General features: G+C 41.9%; 1 protein-coding gene across 2 annotated transcripts in view; it reads right to left on the bottom strand.

Moving 5' to 3' along the window:
- Window positions 1-754: 754 nt before the first annotated feature.
- The window catches only part of slc4a11 (solute carrier family 4 member 11), a 123,306-nt gene continuing 104,484 nt past the window's right edge, over window positions 755-19,576 (bottom strand). For both annotated transcript variants that reach the window (XM_088354529.1, XM_088354528.1), the window contains 5 exons: window positions 17,041-17,206; window positions 9,846-10,019; window positions 8,670-8,865; window positions 6,880-7,049; window positions 755-3,620 (listed from right to left, as the gene is read on the bottom strand). In XM_088354529.1, the coding sequence (XP_088210655.1) occupies window positions 3,554-3,620; window positions 6,880-7,049; window positions 8,670-8,865; window positions 9,846-10,019; window positions 17,041-17,206 (773 nt within the window). In that variant the 3' untranslated portion in view covers window positions 755-3,553. The remainder of the gene's footprint in view (window positions 3,621-6,879; window positions 7,050-8,669; window positions 8,866-9,845; window positions 10,020-17,040; window positions 17,207-19,576) is intronic.

The following is a 19,576-nucleotide window of genomic DNA, read 5'->3' as shown; positions in this document are numbered from 1 at the left end:
TACCTTTTATTTTGAAGGGGAGAAGAACATTTCTTTTAAACTGGAAACACGAGAAGCCAAAACAGTGGACGGAAATTCCAAAAATGAGAAAGGATGATGGTGACAGAAGCTAGGTAAAGAAAACTATAAATAAATATCCATTGTTTTTTTTTTAATGCAATAATACAGAGAACTGTTGTAAAACCACATGTTTTTGTTGCCATTTTCTAAATCATTACACACAATATCTCTCTCATATATATATATATATATATATATATATATATATATATATGTGTATGTATAGAGAGAGAGAGAGAGAGAAAGAGAGAGAGAGAAAGAGAGAGAGACAGAGACAGAGAGAGAGAGCGAGAGAGACAGAGACAGAGAGAGAGCGAGAGAGACAGAGACAGAGACAGAGACAGAGAGAGAGAGACAGAGACAGAGAGAGAGAGAGACAGAGAGAGAGAGAGAGAGAGAGAGAGAAAGAGAGACAGAGACAGAGAAAGAGAGAGCGAGAGAGAGAGACAGAGAGAGAGAGAAAGAGAGAGAGAGAGCGAGAAAGAGAGAGAGACAGAGACAGAGAGAGAGAGCGAGAGAGACAGAGAGAGAGAAAGAGACAGAGAGACAGAGAGAGAGAGAGAGAGACAGAGACAGAGAAAGAGAGACAGAGACAGAGAAAGAGAGAGCGAGAGAGAGAGACAGAGAGAGAGACGGAGAGAGAGAGGGAGACAGAGAGAGAGAGAGGGAGACAGAGAGAGACAGAGAGAGATAGAGACAGAGACAGAGACAGAGACAGAGACAGAAACAGAGAGAGATATTGCGGGACACAACAAGAACTGATAGAATTAAAGTTATTGTTCTGATGGAAAAGGTTTCTACCGAAGCCCAGGAGTGCTAAATTTCAATAAATGAAAAATATTTTTTTAATGAAAATTTTATTTTTTTAAAATATGGTTTCATTTTTATATAATTATAAACTTAAATATATTTTAATTTTTAAAAATATCACAATTTTCATTTGGAAGTGTTACAGTCCTGCACTCAGGTCTGGTTTCCTGTCCTGGTGAGGAGAAGAGCCCCTCGGCCGCGCCCAGATTCCTGTCTGGGCGCCGAGGAGAAAGCCCCTCGGCCGCGCCTAGTTTCCTAGGGGCAAGAACCTTCAGCCGTGCCGTTACTGCAGCCTGCCTAGATTTGTTTTCTTCTCGCTACCAGGACACGAAACCAGGCGCAGCCGAGGGGCTTTCTCCTCGCCGCCAGGGCAGGAAAGCTGACCTAAATGCAGGACTGTGACATTCAGAACATCATATTTTTATAAGAGTGTCTTTTATTTATTTCCGTTTATTTTTATTGTTTTTAATGAAGAATTTTTAAATTCAAAACGGGCCTTTTTATTTAAGAACGACCATTTTCGTCGATCAAAGTTGGTAGTTTGGGCTTGTGCTCAATCCTTAAGATCTATTAGTCAGGTCTGTCTAGAATGTTCAAATTTGGACAAACATTTGGGAATGAAGAAAGGTAGGTTTGGGTGATATTGCTAACTTTATGGTTCAGGACAGCATATCGAGTGTTAGGGGGCGGAACTAGCGGTTAAGAGGTTTGGGACAGTAAAAGCTAAGGGGATGGGGTGAGAACAGATAAAGAATCTGCAGGTAATGGTCAAGGTTAAACTGAAATTTTGAAGTAAAGGGACATGACCAATAGGTTCAGGTGATATGCCTACGTTTATGGTTCAGCACAGGGCTTTAAGCACTAGGGGGCGCAGCTAGGCTTAGGAGATTTGGGATAGTGGGGCTAGGGGTTCTGGTTGAGAACAGATTTTTAGGGGGCTGCAGAGAATGCTCAAGGTTGAACTGAACAAGTTGAGTAGTTATGAGACAGGTAGGTTTAGGTGCTAAGGCTAACTTTATGGATCAGGAAAGTGCATCAAATTCTAGAGGTAGGAGCTAGGGTTAGGAGATTTGGGACGGCAAGGGCTAGGGGTTCTGGGTGAGAACATATTTTTAAGGACCTTATAATGGTCAAGGTTGAACTGATCAAGTAAGGTAGTAATGCGATAAGTAGGTTTATGCGATAAGGCTAAATTTATGGATCAGGACAGGGTATGAAGTTCTAGGGGGGCGGAGTTAGGGTTAGGAGATTTGGGACAGCGAGGGCTAAAGGTTCTGGGCGAGAACATATTTTTAAGGACCTTATAATGGTCAAGGTTGAACTGATCAAGTAAGGTAGTAGCGAGACAAGTAGGTTTAAGCGATAAGGGTAACTTTATGGATCAGGACAGGGTATGGAGTACTGGGGGCGGAGTTATGGTTAGGAGGTTTGGGATGGCGAGGTCTAAGGGTTCTGGGTGAGAACATATTTTTAAGGACCTTATAATGGTCAAGGTTGAACTGATCAAGTAAGGTAGTAATGCGATAAGTAGGTTTAAGCGATAAGGGTAACTTTATGGATCAGGACAGGGTATGAAGTACTGGGGGCGGAGTTATGGTTAGGAGATTTGGGATGGCGAGGTCTAAGGGTTCTGGGTGAGAACATATTTTTAAGGACCTTATAATGGTCAAGGTTGAACTGATCAAGTAAGGTAGTAATGAGATAAGTAGGTTTACGCGATAAGGCTAAATTTATAGATCAGGACAGGGTATGAAGTCTAGGGGGGCGGAGTTAGGGTTAGGGGATTTGGGACGGCGAGGTCTAAGGGTTATGGGTGAGAACATATTTTTAAGGACCTTATAATGGTCAAGGTTGAACTGATCAAGTAAGGTAGTAATGAGATAAGTAGGTTTACGCGATTAGGCTAACTTTATGGATCAGGACAGGGCGTCAAGTACTAGGGGGAGGAGCTAGGGTTAGGAGATTTGGGATGGTGAGAGCAAGGGCTGGTTGAGAACAGACTATTAGGATCCTGCAGAAGATGGGAAAGTTGGATTAAGAAATTTGGGTTAAGGGACAGGATTAGGATGAATAGGTTTAGGCGATATGGCTAATTTATGGTTCGGGACATGGCATCAAGCGTTAGGGGGCGGAGCTATCCCTAGTTATGAAGTTGAAGACAGTGGGAGCTAGGGGTTCAGAACGTAATTCTTTCTTCTTTAAATACGAGATGAATTTGTGGATCGACGGCTCGAAAGCGGGCAGTTGTCGAGCACGGACGTCAAAAGGACCTAATAAGGTGCTAAACAACCCGCAACGAAGCAAAACGTTAAAGGGAACGCTTTCAAGAAGAGGAAAGGAACAAAAACACGTCCACGCTACACTTTTGGGTCTAGTATTCAACTACTCATCAGCACAGTGTAAGTACACGTCACGTGGACCAAACACCACCAGTACGGTGTTGAAATTAAAAAAAATAGAAAGGGGGGGAGTTGCCGTCCGGGAAAAAGGAAGTCCGTCACTTACACGGCATTAGTGAGTAGATCGAGTACTCTGAACGAAGGACACCCATTTCCGTTTCGCCTTTGAACCGTTTGGCGTTTAAAAAATAAGAATACGGATGAAAATGGAACTTCTTTACGCTTGCCGTTTTTGCGGCGGGCTCGAAGTGTTGCATCCGGAGGCGCTTTTCGTCCTTCTTCGGCTACATGTGTTGGGCATCCATGATGTCCAAGTATTTGGCCTCAATGATGTGAGGAAGCACCCTGTTCCTATAGACGCATAAGCACACAAACGCACACGGGAAGTGATGAACAGTTATGCCTGGGCGATACGACAAACATTGGTATCACAAGTCAAGTCATGTTTTTTTTAAAGCCCCTGAAGTTATATACTATTTTATACGCTGTTTTATTCCACTTCTACTCAAAATACTTGTCCTAAGTTTGACCTCAGCCTTGAGTGGAACTTTCTAGGATGTCGTAAAACGCCTGTGCTTTGGAATGTTTTCTTTGGTTTCAGTCTGTGCAGATAACAATGACTTATCACCTCGCCTGGGGGAGTTAGACTGTGTGTGTTGTGCCCCATTCTGTCCGGAGGACGATGACCTATCACCCCTCCTCCCATTCTTCAATCATGGTTGGGAAATTTGCATTGACAGCCGCGGACCAATCAGACAGCGACTTGGTCAAGGGCGTGAACATTTCATCGCCATGTGTCATAAAAGTGGGGAACCCTGGAAGCCCCCGTCGTCTCCTGCACACGATTGTAAAATTGGCACAGGCAGAGATCTAATTTGTTCAACTATTTGATTCGGCTAAATAAATTAATATTTGGACTATACTTGTCGTTCGGCTGATTGAATTTCCCTGAATTTAGAACATGCTCCAACTATTTCAGGAGTAGTTGTGTCGTTTCCTTTATATAAAGGCTCTATTGACTCACTCATGAATGAGTTTAATGCTACCCTGGCTAGTGTCCTGGATTCCATAGCACCCCTACTGACGAAACTGTTTTCCTGTTGGCATTTCCAGTCCGGTATTGTTCCCGTTTATTTTTGTCCTATTTCATTTCGGGTTCCAGTTTTGTTTCCGTCTCTTTTTGTCCTGTTTGTTATTTCCTCCAGTTTTTGTTCCCCTCTAGTTTCTGCTGTTTATTTTCGATATCCTGATTCGTTATCTATCTTGTCTGTCCCGTCCTGTCCAGTAACAACCCCATTTGTCCGATATCAACTCGGGCAATTGGAATCGATCTTCTCGGTCTCTGGCTTCCTGTCTTTCCACCCCAGACCGGCTGCCTAACGTGCATGACTCCCCATTTCCCGTAAAATAAAAGGCTTGTGTGCAAACGTCACGCGTTTGGGTCCTGATCCTGTTCTGGTTCCTGACAAAAATTACAAAGTTGTAATAATTATCTATTATCTTTTATTATTATGACACTTTTCAGTTTGATTTATTGAGGAATTCACGGTTGTAATATGTCACCCTTTTGTTGTTGAAAATAATTGGTTCTGTTACTTCTTTTTGAATATATAAAAGTAGATATTTTTGGAACAATTAACGAGTACTTGAGGAAAGTTCTTTGTCGATGTCCTTGGGAAAGCTCGTGTTCTCAAAAGTGAACGTGCGAGCGCTGGCACGTGTACATCTTTGAAGTGCAAATCTTCATTTCTTATTGAAAAGGAGAGCGCCTCCGTATACAATGAAACCTACGACTACTGTATAGATTATCATGCATAATGCAGGGAGAACATCTGCTAGCTTTCGAGTCGTTTTGGAAATAACGGGATAGCGCTGTTTTCACCTGAAATGCAACAGAATGCCCCCTCCTCACCTTCACCCCAGAGTAAGATTGCACCAAGTTGTCACCAAAGGAATACAAAACAGGGCAGCTGCATTTATTTGCGTGTACATTCGATGTACTGTAATCCCTGGCTACTTTCCGCTTCGTATTCCGCAGGTTGAAAAGTATTCCCCGATCATTTATTCCTAACCGTGCATTTTTGACGCGCCTGGAGGCTCTTTTTTGCCGTTCTGTCAACCAAAAGTGGACTGCCACTTTGCTGCTGCATTCCATTATCCCCGGTCGCATGTGGCTGTGAGCAGGGATTGTCGAAGTGTACTTTTGTCAGCCCTGGTGGCTTTTTGGGCCGTTCTGTCCACCAAAAAGTGGACTGCACTCATGCGGGAGCGTTCCATTATGCCCGATCGCATGCGGCTGTGAGCAGGGACTGTCGGAAGTGTACTTTTGTCAGCCCTGGTGGCTTTTTTGGCTGTTCTGTCCACCAAAAAGTGGACTGCACTCATGCGGCCGCGTTCCATTATCCCCGATCGCATGTGGCTGTGAGCAGGGACCGTCGGAAAGCACATTACATTATCCCCAGTCTACTATTGCTGAGAGCAGAAGCCCGCACAACGCATTTATTTTTAAGTTTTGGCCTCTGAAGCGTGCCATTTTTACCTGACTAGAATGAACTGCACTGCTTTGGCTGTTACTCATTTTCCACAGTCGACTATTGCTAAGAGCAGGGCCTAAGAAAGTAAATTTGTGCCATACTGGCGGCTGTTTTTTTTCCATTTTTTTCTGCCTAAAATGAACAGTGTCAGTGTGGCCATGATCCATTTTTCCAAGTCGATTTTTGCTACAGGCGAGAGCTGGCAAAGCGCATTTTTTTCGGTTTGTGCCACGGAAGCATGCCATTGTGGCCTGCCAACAATAAACTCCACTGGTGGGGCCGTGATCCATTATCCCTAGTCAGCTTTTGCTGAGAGCAGGGGGCTGCGAAAACAAATGTGTGTCATGCATGGCAGCTATTATTTTCAGTTCTTTCTGCCTAAAATGAACAGTCCCAATGCGGCCGCAATCCATTTTTTATTGTGTGCTATTCTTGAGGATGGGGGCTTGCAAAGTGTATTTTTTCTCTCTCTGTTTGGGCCACGGAAGTATACCTGCCCATAATGAACTGCACTGGTGGGGTCGTGATCCATTATCATCCCCAGTCGCCTGAGTGCAGGGATCGGGAGAGAGAAATTGTGTCATGCATGGCCACTCTTTTTGCCATTCTTTCTGCATAAAAAGAAATCCATGGTTGTGGCCATGATCCATTATCCCTGGATTGACTATTGCTTGGAGCAGAGGCCGAGAGAGCACATTTGTGTCACGCGTTGATGCTCTTTTTTTTTCGGTTCGGGCTGGTGAAGCCTGTCATCGTGGCCCGATTAAAATCAACTGCACTGTTTTGGCCATGATCCATTGAAAATAAATGAATATTGCCAAAAGCAATGTCAAAGAGAGCTCATTTGTGTCATGCATGGCATCTTTTTATCCCGTTCTTTCTACCAAAAACGAAAAGCACCTTTGTGGCAGCGATCCAATATCCCTGGTTGCCTATGGTTGCGAACAGGGAGCCTGGAGAGTGCGTGTTAAAAAAGGGGGGTACTTGATACATTTTTGTATATTGCGGGGGGTTTCAAGTCTCCCTTAGCTACCATAAAGGAAGGATAACAGTTCTTGAAAATGACGGTGCCTCACCTGAGGGGGATGAGCAGGATCATGACCAAGGGGAAGATCATCTTCATGTAGGGGATGGGGTACATGCCAAACGTGCACAACACCAGCAGCTGCATCATCTGCAGGAAGGTGAAGTAATGGATCTTCCTCTGGGGCACTTTGCGGATGTAGTGGGTGGGCGGGTACGACGTCTGCAGGGAGAAAAGAAGGCGGCGGAACGTCAAAAACTGTCCGGGACAGGAAATAAACCCCCTTCGGTCGTACTGGGGATGTTTGATGCGGGTTTTGACTCAGATACTTAACTTTTGAAGTCATGGATACCAGATATCACTAGGATATAACCCCACACAAATAAATATTAAAAAAAAAAAAAATGTGACTGAGCGAGTGAGTTGTCTGTCCCCGTGTGCCCTGCGATTGGCTGGCAACCAGTCCAGGGTGTCCCCTGCCCACTGCCCGATGATTGCTGGGATGGGCTCCAGCATCCCCGTGACCCTACTGAGGATAAGCGGTGTAGCTAATGAGATGAGATGTATTGAATTATTTAAAAAAATCAGGAGCAATATACTGTATTATTCTTCTGATTTATGGTTTTCAATTGTCAAACAGCCACTAGAGGGCAGGAGGTATTGATATCGGCCGCCGGCGTGGTTACTGAATTTGATGGTATAGCTTAAGTATCTCGGAATGAATAAAAATAGAAAAAAAACAAAAAAAACCTTATTAATGAAAAATGAAAATAATCATTACAAATAAATTACAAATCAATAAAAATATAGAATAAAAATTTAAAAAACAATAAGTTTATACAAAGAAATATTTAAATATATCAAATTACTATATTACGAAAAGTAAATTGAACAAACAAATAAAATATAAATTAACTTAAAAAAATGAATACGAAGAAAGTAATAAAACATAATAAGATCAATTAAAAGTAATTCAAAATAAGTATAGAATAAATCATTTTCATAAATGAATGTATGAATAAATACAAACATCAAAAAATAATAAAAAATGAAACAAAAAAATTGAAAATTGAATACATCAAAAATGCAATACTAATAAATATTCAAATAAATAAAATAAAATAAAAATATATTAAAATTATACGAATAAAACATGGAAAAAAGTTATTTAAAAAAATAAATACAATATGAATACATAATAAAATGAATACCAATAAACAAATTAAACAATTGAAAGATCAATACAATAAAGACCTAAAAAAATAAATACATAAACAAAAACATGGAATTAAAAATATCACAAAATATGTCATTTATCAATAAATCAATCCAAAATAAATCAATAAAAAACACATATATAAATAAACAAATATTCAGCAATGAAAAATAAATATTGAATAGAAATTACACCAAAATATTTCAACAAATAAATCAAATACGTATGAACTAGAAAATAGATATAAAAATGAAAAACATATCCATTTAACCCTAACGTAATTGGACTTACATGTTTCTAACATAAGGGTTAAATCATTCATTCATTCATTATCTGCACCTCTTATCCTCAGTAGGGTTGCGGGGGTCCCGGAGCCCATCCCAGCTGTATTCAGGCAGTGGGCAGGGGACACCCTGAACGGGTTGCCAGTACACAAGGACAGACAACACACTCATTCCCACCTAGGGACAATTTAGACCGGCCAATTAACCCGACATGCATGTTTTTGGAATTTGAGAGGAAACCCACGCAAACACGGGGAGAACATGCAAACTCCGCACAGACCTAGGAACTCTGCCGTACACGCGCTAACCAGGGTTAAATCGATAAAATCTTAAATCCTGGACCTGTTCCTTGAGCAGCAGGGCCATGCGGTCGCACATCTGGTTCCCGTCGATGGAGGTGAGGGCGATGTAGAGGAAGAGTCCGTAGAGGACGGGCTTGGGGATCCACTGCAGAGGCAACGGCAGCAGGAAAACCGAAGCGCCGATGAAAACGTTGGCCGCCAGCGACGTCACCCGCGTCTCCTTCACCTGCACGATACTGAGCGCAGACTAGATCACGCCGTGGCCGAGAGATAAAATCGACATTCCGGTTAAAACATACGGCAGGAAATATTAGGGGGTCTGTTCCAGTGTTCCCTCTAAGCAATTGCGCACTGCTCGCGCATTCTCAGCGCACAAGAAATTCGAGCCAGCGCACAAAAATGAGGGCTCAAAATGACTAATTAAGAAGCGAATTAAGTCAAAGTTACAGTGCATGAAGGTCAAAATACACGGGTTCCCCTGACATTGTGTCATAAATGTGGTATTTTGAAGTCGAGTCGAAGTAGAACGAAGTTGAGTAAAGTCAGTAGAGTTTTTCGAGAACCGGCTTCTTCGGCTCGGCTCACTAAAAGGAACCGGCTCTTTCGGGTCCTAAACGGCTCTTCGGGTTGTTTTTGCTTCTTTCATCCCAACATGACCAAATATGATGTCAAATTATGCACAAAATGACTTAAAAGAAGGAGGGGAATAGAGCAAAAAAGAAAAAAATACCAAAATGAAAAAGTAGTGAAAAGCTGAGAAAAAAAGAAACAAAAGGAAGAGAAAAAAGAAGGAAACATTTAGAAAAAAACCAGAATAAAAGAAAAGAAAGAAATGTAGGAAAAAGGTAAATACAGAACAAAAAGAAAAAAATAACAGTTCAGAAACACAATGAGATTTTTTTTTTAAGGAATTAAAAAAAAAGTAGAAAAAAAACCACAGGAAAAAATGTTCATTTGTTTTCTCTTGGTGCAGTAGTAAATACGTGCTCGACTTTGTATTTGACATCTTGAATGGTCATAAGATCTGAAAACACGTGACGTAATCAACTTGGAGCAGAACTGAAAAACGACAAAGCTGTCTGAAATGTCAGTAATGTACCCGAATGAGTTCAATTTCATGGCTATTTAGGCCCGCGGCTTAAAATCCAACGCGGCTTATACAAAGACATCATTGAGTTTGGTTCTTGGATTTGAGGAGGGGCGTGTCGCGACTCACGTTTCGTAGAGGTGTCCTCCCTCCACGCGTTGCTCCACGAAAGCCAGCTGGCGTACGTGCAGAGTGGAATGCGGGAAGGCGGCGTGCATCCAGGGCAGACCCAGAACAGACATCAGGATGTTGATCAAGCCTGACAGCATCAGGTCCCAGTGGTACGCCGTGCCCTTCAGCAGCCTACGCGCCCGCCCCACAAAAGAAGAAGAAAAAAAAACATCAAGAATTGGTACACAGAATGGCAGGTGAAGGCTCGCGTTTAGGTACAGAGTGCCAGGAAACATTTCAATCTTGAAAAAAATCGACAACCGATTACAAGCGAAACCGGCGGCGTGTTTTATTGGAAAATGAGTTTTGTCACGGTGGCCATGGCAGCCAATTGGCCGCGCCCGTGTGTCACGATTGCCATGGCGCCCAATTGGCCCCGCTCGTGTGGCGCCAGCTGCAGCTTGTTGACGGATTGGCTTCCTGTCGGTATTTGAACTCTGTCCTGTCAGTCCCCTTTTGTCGGTCCGTCTGCGAATCTCCGTTTATACACAGTAAGCCCTTTATCGCCTGTCCTGTTTTTTGCTACTGTTAGTCTCCTGTTACAATCTGTTTTGAGCTAGACCACGTCTGTTCTCCCGCCCCGATTAACGATAATTTTTTTTTAATCTCAACAACGTCTACTCTCCTGTCCTGGCTTTCGACTTGTTTCCGATCGCGATCACGATTTTTGCTCTTCTTTCCCGGCTATTGAGACGTTTTTCTGTTCCAGACACCGCCATCGCTAGCCAAGTAAGTCCAACAGCCGCGTCTGAGCAACCTACTCCCCACGATCAGCGATCTCCGGATCGTGTGTGCGCTCCTTTCCCTTCCTCCCAATAAAACTGAGAAACGTTACGCAAGTGGGTCCTGTCTCTGTTCTGGTCTTGACAGGTTTGTCTTAGGTTTCCTCCCACATTCCAAAAACATGCATGTCAGGTCAATTGGCGGGTCCAAATTGTCCCTAGGTGGGAATGAGAGTGTGAAGGGATGTCTGACTGTGTGTCCCCAGCACCACCGGGACCCTACTGAGGACAAGCGGTGCAGATAATGGATGGATGGATGAAAGTATGTCTTCTATAGTCGGCATTGACACAGAGTGTGTTGAAATATATATAATATAATATATAATATATATATGCTAGAAGTGAGCGAGCAATACTCACTGGTCGACACCACCAGGATCTACAACAGTGGTGTCAAACTCATTTTAACTCGGGGGCCACACGATAGAACATTCTCTCAGGGGCCGGACTAGTAGATTAGAGAGAAAGAAAAAGAGAGATAGAGAAATAAGAGAAAGATAGGGAGAGGAAAAAAGAGAGAGAAAAGAATGAAAGAGCCAGAGAGAAAATAGAGAACGTGAGAAACAAAGATAAAAAGAGAAATAGTGAGGGAGGGGTAAAGAGAGAGAAGAAAAGAAATCCAAAGAGAAATAGAAAAAGAAGGAGATAAAGAGAGAAGGGGAAAGCAAGAGAGAGAGAGAGAGAGAGTGAGAGAGAAAAGAGAGAAAAGAAAAAAGGAAGGGATGGCAAACAAAGGTAAAAAGACACAAAGAGAGAAAGAGAAAAGGAGGAACAAAGAAAGATTAAAAGAGAGAGAGGGATAGATAGAAAGAGAGAGCAAAGGGAGCAAGAGGGAGAGAAACAGTGTTAAAAAGATAAATAGTGAGAGAGGAAGAAAGCAAGGGAGATTCCAAAGAGTAAGTTAAAAGAAAGCAATTCCTGCCTCTATTTCCCAGGCCACGATGACCTTGACTTAAGAGTAAACAAATTTTGCTCACTAGTGTCGATAAACCTTAGGAACTGCTTTATGACTTTACTTCCTGTTTCACTTCGGTACCGACACTTAAAAGCAGGCAATTCCTGCCTCTATTTTAAGGCCTCGATTACCTTGACTTAAGAGAAAACAAATTCCTGCCACTATTTCCAGGCCAAGATTGACCTTGACTTAAGAGTAAACAAATTTTGCTCACTAGTGTCGATTCTTTCTTCACACGTCCGAAATTTAAACCTTCAATCATGCTAATTCTGGCGTGGTGAAGCCGGTTTCTTCAAGGTAAGCCATAAACCTTAGGAACTGCTTTATGACTTGACATCCTGTTTCACTCAGGTACCGACACTTAAAAGAAGCCAATTCCTGCCTCTATTTCCAGCCCTCGATTACCTTGACTTAAGAGTGAACAAATATTGCTCACTAGCGTCAATTTTTTTCTTCACACGTCAGAAATTTGAACCTTAAATCATGCAAATTTAGAACTGCTTTATGACTTGACTTCCTGTTTCACTCTTAGGTACCGACACTTAAAATAAGGCAAATCCTGCCTTTTTTTTCTAGGCCTCGATTACCTTGACTTAAGAGTAAACAAATATTGCTGAATAGCGTCGTTTTTTTCTTCACACGTCGGAAATTTAAACCTGAAATCATGCTAATTCTGGTGTGGTGAAGCCGGTTTCTTCAAGGTAAGCCATAAACCTTAGGAACTGCTTTATGACTTCACTTCCTGTTTCACTCTTAGCTACAGACACTTAAAAGAAGCCAATTCCTGCCTCTATTTCCAGAACTCGATTGCCTTGACTTAAGAGTTAACAAAAATTGCTCACACGTCGATTTGTTCTTCACACTTTAAATTTAAACCTTCAATCATTTCACGTAATTAGCGGCTCATAAATCTCGAGATACAATGAATCGATGATCTAATGAGCCGCCAACGCTTTCGGTAATCGATGAGTTGTTGCGGCACTTATGTCAACAAATCATTATTTCTCTTCACGCGTCATCTGCGAACCGCATTGGGTTCATTTGCCGACCGACCGGGACGAAAAGTTTGAAGCTCCGCAAAAAGTCTAGCACTGACATTGACAAACGCGACAGGGAATGGGAACAGACGACGCGCGGCCGACGTTCTTTTACGGCGTAGAAGAAGAATTCGGAAGTATTCGATAGGATCCAAGGTCACCGTCTCGCTTTGTTTTATATCCTTTTATGACGTCGCAGCCTGGAAATAGAGGCAGGAATTGGCTTCTTTTAAGTGTCGGTACCTGAGTGAAACAGGAAGTCAAGTCATAAAGCAGTTCCTAAGGTTTATGGCTTACCTTGAAGAAACTGGCTTCACTACGCCCGAATTTGCATGATTTAAGGTTTAAATTTCCAAAGTGTGAAGAACGAATCGACACTAGTGAGCAATATTTGTTTACTCTTAAGTCAAGGCAATCGAGGCCTAGAAATAGAGGTCAGGTCATAAAGCAGTTCCTAAGATTTATGGCTTACCTTGAGAAACTGGCTTCACCACGCCAGAATTAGCATGATTGAAGGTTTAAATTTCGGACGTGTAAAGAACGAATCGACACTAGTGCGCAATATTAGTTTACTCTTAAGTCAAGGCAACTGGCTTCACCACACCAGAGTTAGCATGATTTCAGGTTTAAATTTTGGACGTGTGAAGGAAGTCAGGTCATAAAGCAGTTCCTAAGGTTTATGGCTTACCTTGAAGAAACTGGCTTCACTACGCCCGAATTAGCATGATTTAAGGTTTAAATTTTGGACGTGTGAAGAAAAAAATGGACGCTAGTGAGCAATATTTGTTCACTCTTAAGTCAAGGTAATCGAGGGTTGGAAATAGAGGCAGGAATTGCCTTTTTTTTAAGTGTCAGTACCTAAGAGTGAAACAGGAAGTGAAGTCATAAAGCAGTTCCTAAGGTTTATGGCTTACCTTGAAGAAACCGGCTTCACCGCGCCAGAATTAGCATGGTTTAAATTTCGGACATGTGAAGAAAAAAATCTACGCTTGTGAGCAATATTTGTTCACTCTTAAGTCAAGGTCATCGAGGCCTGGAAATAGAGGCAATTAACCTGAAATGCATGTTTTTGGAATGTGGGATGAAACCGAATTGCCCAGGGGAAACCCACGCAAGCACGGGGAGAACATGCAAACTCCACACAGGACGTTCGATCTCATGACCTCAGAACTGTGCTGCACACGCGCTAACCACTGTGCCGCCGTGCTGCCCTATATATTGGAATAAACAAAAAAATAAGATGGAATAAGTGTTGAAGTGTCCTTGGGCAAGACACTGAATCTCTAATGCCCCCAATAAGCAGATAGGCGCCTTGCATGGCTGCATGGCCGCTATTGGCGTGTGAGTGTGAGTGTTAATGGGTAAGTGTGAAGCACATTGTAAAGCGCTTTAGGAGGTCTTCATTCACTTGAAAAGCGCTATAGAAATGCAGACCATTTACCATTAAGCATCTTGATTATCCTCAAAACGTTTGGAGGCCGACTCCCTATTGGTGTGTGTATGTGAATGGGCAAGTGTGAAGCACATTGTGAAGCGCTTTGAAAGGTCTTCATTGACTAGAAAAGCACTATATAAATGCAGCGATTTACCATTTAGCATCTTCATTATCCTCAAAACGTTGGAGGCCGACTCCCTATTGGTGTGTGAGTGTGAGTGTGAATGGGTAAGTGTGAAGCACATTGTAAAGCGCTTTGGGAGGTCTTCATTGACTTGAAAAGCGCTATAGAAATGCAGACCATTTACCATTTAGTATCTTGATTATCCTCAAAACGTTTGGAGGCTGACTCCCAATCGGTGTGTGAGTGTAAGTGTGAATGGGTAAGTGTGGAGCACATTGTAAAGCGCTTTGGGAGGTCTTCATTGACTTAAAAAGCGCTATAGAAATGAAGACCATTTTCCATTTAGCATCTTGATTATCCTCAAAACGTTTGGAGGCCGACTCCCTATTGGTGTGTGAGTGTGTGTGTGTGTGAATGCGTAAGTGTGAAGCACATTGCAAAGCGCTTTGGGAAGTCTTCATTGACTTGGAAAGCGCTATATAAATGCGGACCATTTACCATTTAGCATCTTGATTATCCTCAAAAGGTTTGGAGGCCGACTCCCTACCAGTGTCTGAGTGTGTGTGTGAATGGGTAAGTGTGAAGCACATTGTAAAGCGCTTTGGGAGGTCTTCTTTGACTTAAAAAGCGCTATAAAAATGCGGACCATTTACCATTTAGCATCTTGATTATCCTCAAAACGTTTGGAGGCTGACTCCCAATCGGTGTGTGAGTGTGAGTGTTAATGGGTAAGTGTGAAGCACATTGTAAAGCGCTTTGGGAGGTCTTCATTGACTTGAAAAGCGCTATAGAAATGAAGACCATTTACCATTTAGCATCTTGATTATCCTCAAAACGTTTGGAGGCCGACTCCCTATTGGTGTGTGAGTGTGAGTGTGAATGGGTAAGTGTGAAGCACATTGTAAAGCGCTTTGAAAGGTCTTCCTTCACTTGAAAAGCACTATAGAAATACAGACCATTTACCATTTATTAAGCCAATTTGGACAAAAGCACATGCAAGTGATAAAATGGCCCAAAATGGTTCATTCCAAAAAAATAAAAATTCAAAATTGGGGTGCATTCTCGAGTTTAGCTACCAGGAAACTTAGCTCATGATTTTGTTGCCACGTTATTTATATCTAAAAAATGGCTGCCGACCCACTTCGTCGTATTTACTCGGCCGCTATGCGCAAACTCCTTCCTATTTTCCTACTTTTCACGGAGAAGTCCATTTTGTCTTGGTCATCCTATTTTATCACCGTGGGAAAAAGGTTAGACTTCCTGTTTCGGATTCTTGACTCAGATGTCAACTTTTGCGGCTCACTTGTGGCTAACGTGCCGGAAATTGCCAAAGGTCCTCCGTGGCTTTTTAAACGGGCCGTGGCGGCCATCTTACGATTTTCATTTAAAAAAAATAAACAAATATAAAATGTTGTGAATAGAAAATGTCACTCTCTTTCTCAGTCTCTCTCTTTTTCTATCCGTCTTACTCTTCTTCTAGCTTGTTCTTTCGGTCTCTCTCCCTTTCTTTTCTCGCTTTCACTTTTTTGTTCATTCTCGCTTTCCCACGATTTCCCTCTCTCTCCCTCGCTGTTTTGTTTTCTCTCCCTCTCTGTTCTTTCATTTCCTGTTTTTTCTCGCTTTCTCTCACTTTCTCTTGTTCACTCTCTTTTGTTCTCGTTTTCTCTCTCTTTTTCCTTCAGTCTCTCTTTTGTTCTATCCCACTCTTCTTTGATCTTTATCTCATTGTCTCTCCCTTTCTCCATCTTTTCTCTCGTTCACGCTCACTCTTTCTCAATCCCTCTCTTTTTCAATCCGTTTTACCCTTTTTCTCGCCTGTTCTCTCCTCTCTCTCTCTCCCTCTTTTCTCTCTTTCACTTTTTTGTTAATGATCTCTTTGCCACATCTTCTCTCTCTCTCTCCCCCCCCGCTCCTTTGTTTTCTCTCCTTCTCTATTCTTTTATTGCCCGTTTTTTCTCTCTTTCTCTCACTTTCTCTTGTTCACTCTGTCTTTCGTTCTCGTTTTCTCCCTCTTTTTCATTCAGTCTCTCTTTTGTTCTATCCCACTCTTTTTTGCTCTTTTTCTTTCTTTATCTCATTGTCTCTCCCTTTCTCTTTACCTTTTCTCTCTTTAATTCTCACTCTCTTTCTCAGTCTCTCTTTTTCATTCTCTTACTCTTTTTCTCGCTTTTTCTCTTCCTCTCTTTTCTCTCTTTCACTTTTTTGTTCATTCTCTTTCCCACGTCTTCCCTCTCTCTCTCCCCTGCTCTTTTATTTTCTCTCCCTCTCTATTCTTTTATTTCCTCTTTTTTCTTGCTTTCTCGCACTTTTTCATTCAGTCTCTCTTTCGTTCTATCCCACTCTTCTCGTTTTCTCTCTCTTTTTCATTCAGTCTCTCTTTTGTTCTATCCCACTCTTTGCTTTTTTCTTTCTTTATCTCATTGTCTCTCCCTTTCTCTCTATCTTTTCTCTCTTTCACTCTCACTCTCTCTTTTTCATTCTGTCTTACTCTTTTTCTTGCTTTTTCTCTCCCTCTCTATCTCTCTCCCTGTCTTTTCTCTCTTTCACTTTTTTGTTCATTCTCTCTTTCCCACATCTTCTCTCTCTCTCTCCTCCGTTCTTTTGTTTTCTCTTCCTCCCTCTCTGTTCTTTCATTGTCTCGCTTTCGCTCACTCTCTCTTGTTCACTCTCTCTCTTTCGTTTTCATTTTCTCTCTCTTTTTCATTCAGTCTCTCCTTCGTTCTCCCCCACTGGAAGGTACTAGTCCTGCACCCGTGCGAGCTCATTTCCTACCACGTGTCCCCATAGCCCCCCCTTTGAAAGAATTTCCAGACACGGTACCTGTTCTCGGGCGCGTTGGTGAGGGAGACGACAATGTTCTGGTCGATGAAAATGAGCAAGGCCAGGAGGAAGCCCAGGCCCATGGCGCACACCACGTTCAAGGCCGACAAGCGCTCCAGAGGCGCCACGCTGAAGGCCGGCTTGTCGTGGACTTTGAAGACCGGAACTGCGGACAAAATCCCAGAGTTTTTGTCAATACGTCGGATTTTACGGACGATGAGGCTCGACCTTAAATTGGCCAGAAATCTCAAGGTGCGCCTTATAACCCAGTGCGCCTTATATACCAGAAAATATATTAGGTAAAATTGTAAATGCATCGTTAACATATTTTCCTGACTAGGTCGCCATATACTCCGTTGCGCCTTATATAATGAAAAATGTGGGCAATGAAATGGGAAATATGTAGTTACCATATTTTCCTGACTAGAAGGCGCACCTAAAACCCCCAAATTAGCCAGGAATGTTAAGGTGCGCCTTATAATCTAGTGCGTCTTATATACCAGAAAATACGGTGGGTAAAATTGAAAATTCATAGTCAACATATTTTCTTGACTAAAAGACGCACCTAAAACCCCCAAATTGGCCAGAAATTTCAAGGGGGGGGCCTTATAATCCAATGCGCCTTATATACAAAAAAATACGTTGGGTAAAATTGGAAATGCATAGTTAACATATTTTCCTGACTATAAGGCGCACCGTAAAAACACAAATTGGCCAGAAATTTCAAGGTGCGCATTAGAGAAAGGAAAATACTAAGAAAAACTTTGTAGTTACCATATTTTCCTGACTATAAGGCGCACCCAAAACCCCCAAATTGGCCGGAAATTTCAAGGTGCGCCTTATAATCCAGTGCGCCTTGTATACCAGAAAATACGTAGGGTAAAATTGGAAATGCATAGTTTTCATATTTTCCTGATTATAAGGCGCACCGTAGAACCACAAATTGGCCAGAAATTTAAAGGGGCGCTTTATATACCGGAAAATACTATGAAAAACTAATTCATTACCATATTTTCCTGACTATAAGGCGCACCTAAAAACTCCAAATCGGCCAGAAATTTGAAGGTGTACTTTATAATCTGGTGTGCATTATACACAAGAAAATATGTTGGGTAAAACTGGAAATGCATAGTTAATATATTTTCCTGATCAAATTGGCCAGAAATTTCAAGGTGCGCCTTATAATCCAGAGCGCCTTATATACCACAAAATATATTGGGTAAAATTGTAAATGCATAGTTATATTTTCCTGACTATAAGGCGCACCTTAAAACCACAAATGGGCCAGAAATTTAAGAGTGCGCCCTAAAATTTAGTACGCTTTGTATACGAAAAAATACGTTGGGTAAAATTGGAAATGCATAGTTAACATATTTTCCTGACTATAAGACGCACCTAAAAACTCCAAATTGGCCAGAAATGTCAAGGTGCGCCTTACACTCCAGTGCGCCTTATACACCAGAAAATATGTTGGGTACAATTTTAAATGCATAGTTATATTTTCCTGACTATAAGGCGCACCTTAAAACCACAAATGGGCCAGAAATTTAAAAGTGGGCCCTAAAATTCGGTACGCCTTATATACCAGAAAATACTTTGGGTAAAATTGGAAATGCATAGTTGATGTACCGAAAAACCCCAAATAGGCCAGAAATTTGAAAGGTCGCCCTATACTCTGTTGCACCTTCTATAATGAAAAATGTGGGTGATAAAATTTGAAATATGTAGTTAGCATATTTTCCTGACTATAAGGCGCATCGTAAAACCACAAATGGACCAGAAATTTGAAGGTGCGCCTTATAATCCAGTGCGCCTTATATAACAGAAAATAAGTTGGGTAAAATTGGAAATGCATTGTTAACATCTTTTCTTGACTATAAGGCGCACCTAAAATCTCCAAATTGGCCAGAAATTTCAAGGTGCGCCTTATAATCCAGTGCGCCTTATATACCAGAAAATACATTGGGTAAAATTGGAAATGCATAGTTAACATATTGTCTCGACTAGGTCGCCCTATACTACACTGCGCCTTACATACTGAAAATTGTGGGCGATAAAATTGGAAATATGGAGCTTGCATATTTTCCTGACTATAAGGCGCACCTAAAAACCCCAAGTTTGGCAGAAATAGGCGTCTCATAATCTGGGCCACCTTATAGTGCGTAAAATATGATATCTATTTTTAAAATTAACTTTATTTTTTGAAATACTGTTCAACTCATTTCCAACCAGCCAAGTCGCACAGTTTTTCCTAGCAATATACCGTCATAAATATCTTATCACCTGAAGAAAAAAAAAACAGGTTTTAATAGAAATCAGGGAAAGTCCTTGAATCGGCAAAGATGAAAAGGTATGGTTTTACGTGGGTTGTTTTTTTTTCAATGAGGTGGAGCGGAAATAGCCGTTTGTAGGCCAGCGAAGCCTTGAGGTGGGTCTGGAGGGAGAGCGCCACAGACGCTCACGTTTCCCCTCCATGAAAGAAACATTTTGGCAACAAAACAAACATCAATAATATCGGATAGTGTTGCGTTCCCTC

The sequence above is a fragment of the Urocampus carinirostris genome, chromosome 15 (genome assembly GCF_059441175.1).
Source record: "Urocampus carinirostris isolate Australia breed hairy pipefish chromosome 15, RoL_Ucar_1.0, whole genome shotgun sequence".
Lineage (NCBI taxonomy): Eukaryota > Metazoa > Chordata > Actinopteri > Syngnathiformes > Syngnathidae > Urocampus > Urocampus carinirostris.
Note: the sequence above shows the minus strand (reverse complement) of the source record. Positions and strands in the feature narration are given on the sequence as shown.